At 33.2% G+C, this 9,866-nt stretch overlaps 1 protein-coding gene across 7 annotated transcripts in view; it reads left to right on the plus strand.

Annotated features, from left to right (window-relative positions):
* Tmem196 (transmembrane protein 196) overlaps positions 1-7,261 on the plus strand; it is a 74,005-nt gene extending 66,744 nt beyond the window's left edge. For 4 of the 7 annotated variants that reach the window (XM_031356530.1, XM_031356531.1, XM_031356533.1 and 1 more), the window contains exons 3-4: positions 645-899; positions 2,014-2,629. In XM_031356530.1, coding sequence (XP_031212390.1) covers positions 645-899; positions 2,014-2,103 — 345 coding nt within the window. In that variant the 3' untranslated portion in view covers positions 2,104-2,629. Of the gene's footprint in view, positions 1-644; positions 900-2,013; positions 2,630-4,529 lie in introns of those variants that run through there. The other 3 variants (XM_031356534.1, XM_031356535.1, XM_031356532.1) reach the window with 2 other exon arrangements.
* The last annotated feature ends 2,605 nt before the right edge of the window (positions 7,262-9,866 follow it).

Below are 9,866 nucleotides of genomic sequence, written 5' to 3' on the forward strand. Positions count from 1 at the left end.
CCCCTGTGCCTATTTGCTCGAGGTTCTTCCCTACTTTCTCTTCCATTAGTTTCAGTGTATCTGCTTTGGTGTGGAGGTCCCTGATGAGTCTTAAAGCTCATCTTGGTTGAAAATTATAGATACTTGGATACTTAGAGAAGACGACAGAATAAAACTGAATTTAAGTCATAGGATCTGAATCTGATCACCATTCATTCTTCCAAATTTTATTAGTACTTCTTGCACTAATACTATTATTATTGTATTATACAACATATTATATAAATACTTCTACATGCATAATACAATTATATTGTATTAGGGACCACACAGCTGATACCTGTTCTTCACACAACAAGCATGCATGTAGGACATGGTTATTATTTTTATCTGAATCTAGCCAAAAGCTAAATTTGATTTCCTTCAGAGTATCATAAGATATATTATTGGGTCAATTTTGGAAATTCTATGATGTACTTCATCAACAGTATGTCAGACTGAATGAAGTCTCTATTGACAAGCATACCTGTTCTACCTCCTTATAAAGAAAGAAAACATTCATTTCATTGCAGGTTCACCATTCTTAGCCTACAGCAACATGAGGCTCTATGTTGTGGACATCACAGCCTTATTAGCTTTAACTCCCCTTTTCTTCTTTTTCTCAGATGATCCTCTTTTCAGCCTGCTGTATCTGTGGACTCATTGGAGGCATCCTGAATTTCCAGTTTCTTCGGGCAGTCACAAAAAAGACCTCATCCCTGTACCCACTGCATCTTGCTTCCATGTCTTTGGCATGTATTGGCATTGGGGGCTGCACGGTCTCCTCTTGGCTCACTTGTCGTCTAGCCAGCTATGAGCAAAGGAGGATGTTCTCAGAAAGGGAACATTCCCTGCATCACTCTCATGAAATGGCTGAAAAAGTGAGTTGTTTTTATTTTACCTCACACTGCTGCCATGCAATGAACACTACAATCTAGGTGAATCAATTTGCAAGCTTACATGGCAATTTGTGGAATCACATTTTTTTAATTTTGACCCTATTATATTAGAAACAGTGATTTTAATTAGTTTTCTCTGCAATTCATAAGTACAGCCATTTTCAGGAAAATTCTGTAGCCTCTATCTATTTGAAACCATAGCTCTGAAAATAGCATTTTATAAAATATTAAGCACCTTATAAATATGGATTTTTATGTATTATATTGAGGATAAACATAAACTAAATACAGCCTCCACTCAATAGTGCCAGCTTTAGAAATCACATGAATTCTCTTTTCCAGTATATCCTTTGTGCTTATAAGTAGACGCATTTGATTGTGTAAATTAGATACTCAAGCATAAAAGAGACTCTTTAGTAAGGCAACAAAAAACCTTGTCTATCACTGCAGATATTACAATCCGTATAAAACCTCATTGAATTCTCATCCAAATTTCATCCATATTTGGAAAGCTTTGCTTCTGTTTTACAAAATGCTGTTGCATAATTGTTTCATGAAACCTGTTCAAACAGAAATTTATATTAGTTGCATTAAGAAGCAAACATTAGAGAAAGATCTGTATGTGTTTCTATTAACGTTTGATATATATTTTTAAATTCAGTTCCTATTACTTCATCTATTCAGGAAAAGAAAAACATCTGTAAAGCTAACTCACTAAGATAATGGGCAAATTACTGTTTTATTTATTTCTTGAAAATAAAATTGTACAATTATAGCATAAAAGAAATAGCAAAAGTTATGCATATCATCATGTTATTTTCAAGTTAAGAAGTATTTATTATCTGCACAGAGAAGATATTCTCATTAATTGTCCCAAGGAAGCAATTGTGGTCAGATTTGTACATGTCATTCAAAATAAGAAAGTTGACATTATAAATTGAAGGACTTATTAATTTTAAAGAAGGTCATTAAAATATAAGATCATTGCATATTGTGATAGCAGCTCTTTTATATTCTGTTTTATGCTGGTATTATTTAGTTTTTCCTTGCATATATTTCTTCAATATTTATTGTATAATTGTTATATTTACATTAGAGATTGAGGGCTATTGAAATAACCGACTTGCCCAGCTGCCCGGTGGTGCCCCCGACACCAGAGTTACCTACAAGGTATGCTGACTTTTAGGGAGTTACCATGTTGTAATGTTGCTACAGGAAGCACTGCCTCTGTTAGAAAGCCATGGTATCCACAGATCAGTCTGGACTGGTGCTGTGTGCTCCTCAAAGTATCACTTTTAGAAGGGCTACTCTGAAGAGCAGACATAAACCTACATGGCAAAATCTTACAGCTTCAAAGTTGGTTGAGTATTTCAAATATTCAGCCTGCCTCTAAGCATCCAAGCACAGTTCTTCTTGGATGATTCACTATTCCCTATATTCTCTGCTGCATCACAATTCTGACTCAGCACCATCATTCACAGATGAGACTTTGCATTTAATAATAGATGAGTCTGGATAAAGACAAACTGTATTTTTATCATGCCAAAATTGCATGAACAGATAGCCAAAGTTTAACATTAATATAGTAAAATGTCTTTGTGTAATTTTTCTTTTGGTAAAAATTATCTGACATTCCAATTCATTTCACATACTTCCAGATGTTAACAATAAATATTCAAGACTCTCGGTTTGGTCAAAGAGAATAACTGGAAATGCAGAAAGTTATATGTGCAGTTCATTTAAAGGAAGTATATTTATTTAAAAATATCCAAGTACGCTCCTGCCCAAATTAGGGGTATGATCTTATTAAATCGGTAATGCCAATTTGCACATGAAATGATGAGACTCATCCATTTAAAACTAACTTTTGCTATTATTTTTGAATGGTAATTTTACTGTGTATGTGATTGAATTAATTTCATTAAGAATATTCTTTGAATTTATAAGATTTTCGAAAACATGTTTCTTAAAATCTTACAAAAATGTTGATTTTAGTTTTATGACTTTTAGGCTTTATATTTGAAGTGCTTTTAGGGAAAGTAAAAGGCTACTGAGATTCTTATTTCTATGTACTTATTAAGAAGTTTTCTTTCTCTTTTAGCGGGATAAATAAAATGTGCTTCATTAATTTTTTTGGTTTTGGTTTTGGTTTTGGTTTTGGTTTTCGAGACAGGGTTTCTCTGGCTTCGAACTCAGAAATCTACCTGCCTCTGCCTCCCAAGTGCTGGAATTAAAGGTGTGCACCACCACTGCCTGGCTTCATTAAATTTTATAATAATTTGGGAATTGAGTTTGGCTAATTTTTCTGTCAATCACCTTTTATCATTATAAACTTAACACCAGTCCAATTATCCCACATTTTCAGTCCTATTTCACTGTGCTCATCCTTAGAAGTCTCCCCAACAGAAACAAGAGAGAAATGGGTAGCAAGCAGATTATGAAAACAACTTCAATTGAAACATTTTTGCCAACCTTTTGAAAGTCAGCTTCTTGAAATGCAGAATCTTGCATAATAGACAAATTTGCTAATATACTATCTATAATACATGTACTATGATAAATGTGAATTGGCCTCTGATCTCATGAATTCTCATTCTATAATGAATGGCTTAATAGCTAATAAACACAGGACCTGGGAATGTGACCTAGATGGTAGAGTTGTTGCCTAGTATCTCGAGCATCTAGTAGACCAGGCACATGCCTGGGTTTCTAAAACTCAGAAGGTGGAAACAAGAGGATCAGAAATTCAAGGCCATCCCCAGGTACATTGTATGTGTCTAACAGTCCTGGTCTGCATAAAACCTTCTCTCAGAATCTACCAAACAAACAAAAAAGTCAAAAGTCAATAAACTATATGAATTCAAATCATCTAAGATTTAAGTATTTTCTATAGTTGCAAATGAGACTTTTTATGTTACTTTATTTTTTGTATCTGTATATTCATGTCTTCCTAAGCACATTTCTCTGAGTCCTTTAAAAACATGTCCCAAGTTTTCGTTGTTGCTTTTTTACTGTGTAAGTGACAGTGTCATTATAAACAATTTTCCTGGATAGCCATGATGGTTTACACTGAGAATTTCAACACTCAAGAGTCTGAAGCAGAAGGTTTGAAAGTTTGAATCAACTTTGAGCTATTCAAGTTTAATTCCAGTGTGGGCTACATCTCTAGAAATCATTCAAAACAAAATAAAGCCTAAACCCAACAATCATTTTCTCACTGCAAACATAAATGCCTTATGGTTTTGTATAAACATCTGTAGAATGTGTTGGGATTTTGTTGATGTGCCTGACAGAGAAGCTTGTGTACCGGGAAAACCTGGTCACTTAGGCAGCTTTTTCCTAGGTTAGTACCTTCCAGAAAAGAGTTGAAGAAAAGGCGACAGAGGTGGGGGAATTGGGCATGTGGATTGAGTGTCACTTCAACATTTTCATGTGCTACAATATGCCATGAAATTTAATTTCTTAAATCACAACAGTATCTATTCTTGTCCTTCCCACCACCACCCACCAAAAAATGGTTTTCAATGGCCTTTAATTTTTGTGTTTCTATTAAACATATCAATGTCTTACTCTAAAGTGAGTTTTAATTAATTCATGTTATTTTGCTAACAGGAAATGACAGACAACATGAGCAATGGAGCACCACAACTGATATTTAATGGAAGAGTGCAATCAATGTTTTAAAGAACTGAACATTTTTCAGGTTGTTCATGAGGCAGGAGAGGCTGAAGACCTGGGAGTAGCAGTTAAAATGGTTCCTGGATTTGTTGTTATTTCTCCTGGGCATCCACTAAAATTATTCCTTCTCAATTTGGCCTCACTCACCTTCTATCCCTTTCTAGAGGGTATAAACTTTCTAGAAATGTTGTAGCTTAGTCATCTCAGCAGACTGACCAATTGTTTTGAAGAAGATTCTTCCAAAAAATAAATGAAAATAAGCAGTGATTAATACTGTACACTAACAACATTTGACTAGCATGAGCTTTAGAATTGTAATTGCATATTTTATGAATAATTCAAAAGTAAACACATACAGAATAATAACTTATTGATGTCTTTGTTTTGAAAGACAAATGACTTCAAGTATGCTAAAAATCAAGACCTCAGCAATTCATTGTTGCAACAACATTGTAATTAATTTCAATTTGTGAATGAACTATATATCATAATTTATTTGTAAATTACAAAAACTAAAGCTTAAAAGGTGATTTTTTAGTGAGAGAAAGAATATTAATCTGTATGATATTTTTGCACTTTTGAACAAGTGAATATCATGTAAGGAAAATATATGTTTTCATTATGCTGTGCAAATTGATCTTCACTTCATGAATAACTCTAAGAATAAAGTATTGTGTATACATAGGTGTGTATATATATATATATATATATATATATACTGTAAATACAGAAAATACATACAACATATATTTATAGCTACATGAATGTAAATAGGTACTAGGGAAGAAATTGTGATGATATGAGGTTATTCCACTAGCTATGAGAAGGCCATTGTTCAAAGCTTTCTAAGCCCACAATGTCACATATTTAATTTCTACTCTATCCATGCATTTCCTTCTTTTCCTTAAATCTATTGTGTAGTAAGTAAGCATTGCAGCTGATACATATGGAACTAAGTGATTTGAATATTGAAGCATGAATATAAACTACTTAGTTGTTGGTATTTTACTGTGATTTTGATGTTTATGTAAAAGTAATTGTTATTATTGATTTATAAGTATAACTTCAATCATATAAATCCTTATTTCTAAACAAAAATTATCTAAGATTATTCCTCATATGTTTATTTCCCATAACTTTCAGCCAAATTAAGCTTGAAACTGGGAAAGCTAAGTGGTAAGCTAAGTGGTTAGCACTACCTTTCCCATACTTTAGGTGTTTTATCTCCTTTGATGATTAACATGAAGGTCATATGTTAGAACATATATATTCAAAGTATCTGAAGGAGTTCTCAGTGTAAGAAAATTCAAAGATAAACTGACATTCACAGAGCTAAAGCCAATTCTTCTCTTCCACAATGGAATATTAAAATAACAACCAATAATATGTATAAAAGATCAAACATTATGGATTCTGAAGATATTTATGAAAATTAATCTCTGACAACATACAAAGTAATATTTTTAAATAAGTAACATTGTACCATATATTTTTATTAATTCCCAAAACTAAGCAAATGTCAACTCATTTTTCTAGTTACTCAATCACAGTTAAATTGATATATTTCATGCTATATAATTTCAACAAACTGATATGTTTCATGAGAACACCTTGCAGTCACAAGCAAGACAAGAGTTTTCACTGTGCTAACAAAACAGCCATAATTTGGTCTAGTGTTCTATGAGCCTTTAGCAATGTCATCATTAAACCTGTTGAGATGAACTCCTTAGAAAATTCTGGCTGAATAGAAATAAATGGCTTCTTGTTTTGGTATAGTTTGAACTCTTCCTCACTCATTTGGACACTTCATTGTCTGGTATATTACAAATACTGTCCATAATTTGATATAAAATAATGAATCATCATAATCACTACTCATTTCATGCTACACATAGGCATGATATTTGCCACTAAAAATGCAAACTGTAAACACCTAGAAACCTCACATATATATGGTTATACTAAATTTATGCTAAAGTTGGTCTAATCTTTAAGGAACTAACCACTGACTCAAATTTTGGTAGCATTTCTCTGTTGGCATGTACAATACAGAAGTAGAATACATCAACCCATTTAATGACTTTTGAATTTATTTGTGAAAACACATATTTAAAAACCAAAGTAATCTATTACTTCTCTGAAACACAGGTAAAAGAGATTCAATCACTTCAGTTATCTAAATAGTTCACAGTGTGTGTGTGTGTGTGTGTGTGTGTGTGTGTGTGTGTGTAATCAATTTTAGACACATCTTTAAATGTAATTATTTTAACCTTGTGCTTTCTTAGCTCAAATTGGAGTGGTTTACTTAGGGTATAAGGTGATTCTTAAAATATGTGGGGGAAGTTAAGAAGATGTTATTCAAGTAACTGAAATTTTAATATTGACAGCAAACTGACAAAGAATAAAAAACATGAGTGCCTACATCATAGTTTTAATATACATCTACCCTTGATGAAATATGATGTGATATTAAATTAGGAAAATATATGTGAAACTGGTGTGGAGTATGCTTTAAATGCAAAAAGAAAAAGCTGTCATTTCTAGTAAATTTAAAAACATATTTGTATGTGTATATATGTATTATATATACACATCTGTTTTGAAGTGGAACGTTGTATGATGACTCTTGATATTTATATAATAAAACCATATGCTTTGAAACTACAGATCCTATGAGCCTTGTTCTTTTTATGGAACAAAAAATGGTTTCTTTCAATAAACATGCAAAGAAACTCCTGACACTGACAAAGAGGCAGACTCCTGATAATATTTAAGAAAAGAGTCTGAGGCAGAGAATTATGAAACTCAGAAAGGTGATTATTTGACATAGAAAAGACTAGAAAACATTCTAATGCAGAGAAGTTGAAGATATTAAAGATATAGAAAAATGATATTAATAATAATAAAGTAAAATCTGAATGATTCTCCAGGAAATCATGTCATCAGGGCAATGACCAAGAGTACAAATTTCACAAATTAAACAATGTTTAAGAAAATTCTGATGTTCAACCTGAGTTTTGCAAATCATCTGCCATCAGCATTTAGGGTGGCTAATGACTAGGTGCAAAGACTGTTCTCTATCTTTCAAGTCAAGTATAGTTTCCATTGCATATGTTTTAAATGGCATAAAATGTATCAATTATTTTAACAACCAAACAATGTCTTTATAAATATTTATGTTTTTCTAATCCAGGTAATACTACAAAATTAGAACCATGAAGAAAACCCTTGAACATGATCTAGTGCAGCCAATTTTAATGCTGTCCATAAGTGCAGAAATTACTAGGTTAAGGCCACACACTCACTGTTCTAAGGTATCATTGTTCAGATCTTTAGTGTCTTCCTCAGTCTCTTTACAAGTTCTTCCACAGTCAACCAACAATCAGTCAGTAGGACTTCTACATGGAAAAAACTCATTTATAAAAACTTAGCAAAAAAAAAATCTGATGAATGTAGTGGTCAGCCTGCCACAATAAAGCTTGCTTTAGAGGATGCATGTTTTTTTTTCTTTTAAATATCTACTTGCATGAAGATTATACTAACTCACTAATATTCAATGTTTGACAGGTAAAATGAGCTGTTGCTGAGGTCCTGTTCCTGAAGAACTTTTCCCATCTTTCTCCTATCTGCAGTATTCCATTTTTGTGCTTGGTCAGGTGAAAATAATGCTACTCTGCTTTTCACTTGAGTTCTCAACTTAATTCAAAAATGAAACATTTTAAACCTATATCCTTATATTTTCAAAGATTATTTGGTAAACATATTTCAGAAACTTAGGGAGACTATCTTGAGCTTCATTTTTTCTTTTTTATTAGATATTTTCTTTATTTACATGTCATACGATATCTCCTTTCCAAGTTTCCCCTCTGATAAAAAGAAAAAATGAAATAAAATAAAATAAAATAAAAAAACAAACAAAACCCTGTTCCCTTCCCCCTCCCCTGCTCACCAACCCACCCTCTCCCACTCCCTGGCCATGGCATTCCCCTACACTGGGGCATAGAACCTTCACAGGACCAAGGGCCTCTCCTCCCATTGATGACCAACTAGGCCATCCTCTGTTACATATGCTGCTCGAGCCATTAGTCCCACCATGTGTACTCTTTGGTTGGTGGTTTAGTCCACCAGTCAGTCCACACTGCCATTCTTCCCAAGGGGCCGCAAACCCCCTGGGTCCCCTCTCCAGTCCTTCATTTTGTTAGATCACTGTTTCCAAATAGAATTTCAGAACTTGGCATTACTTCACTCTTTTTTTCTTTAAGTAATCATCTTTCTGAAAATATATGTAATATTCTTTGCTAGAATTGTATACTTCCAAGAAATTCAATTACTCCAAGTCCATAAATCACAAGTGATCAGTTACTCATCACAGAGGAAACCAATTTAGATTGTATACCTAATGAAGGTATGCTGAGGAACTTTTTCACTCCCTTTGCCAGAACTACACATTGAATACATGTCTCTCTAGAAATTTATTTTCCATTGTGTTATTAAAAAGATGAAAATTGTTTCAAGCTTATGGTACTTTAATATTATGTTTATTATAGTAAAAGTAGTTACTTTTGTTTTAGGCCTCAAACCTTTGTATAGTTGGAATTCTTAAAAGATGAAGGGCCACCTTTATTTTTTTAACATAAATTAAAGATTATTGATTTTTAAAGTTGTGCTTCTTTTGTAGCTAAAGGACTCACTTACTATTCACCCAGTGTATTTCAAGCCTTTACCCAAATTCAGCAACATTTTGCTACTAAAAATTTCCAAAACTTCTTTAGAACTTCACAGAAAAATCCAAAATGTCATCAAAGTATTTAGATAACTACCATAAATCAGCACTTATGCCTACTCTTTGCTCTTGATTTTCTTCTACACACTATGATACCGGTTTTCAAATATCATCCCATATCTTCCCAGGAACAGTTGAATGAAAGGCTTCAAGCTTATTTTTCAATTGTGTCCAAGAAAGAAAACTACCAATATCATCATGCATAACTTTACCAGCAAACACTTGCCCTCACTCTGGACTATAAATAAGCCCAGGAATGACAAAACACCTGCCTTGGTTAGATTTTGTCAACTTGCCACTTTCTGGGAAGAGGAACTGCAATTGCGAAAAATGCCTCCACCCGAATGCCTTCAGGGAAGTCTGCAGGGCATTTTCTTGGTAAATGATTGATGTGAAATGATCCACTTAACTGGGGGTGGTATCACCCCTTCACAGGTGGTCTTAGGTGGTATTTAAAAAATCAAGCTGAGCAAGACAAAGGGAGCAAA

This window comes from Mastomys coucha, unplaced genomic scaffold (genome assembly GCF_008632895.1).
Source record: "Mastomys coucha isolate ucsf_1 unplaced genomic scaffold, UCSF_Mcou_1 pScaffold6, whole genome shotgun sequence".
Classification (NCBI taxonomy): domain Eukaryota; kingdom Metazoa; phylum Chordata; class Mammalia; order Rodentia; family Muridae; genus Mastomys; species Mastomys coucha.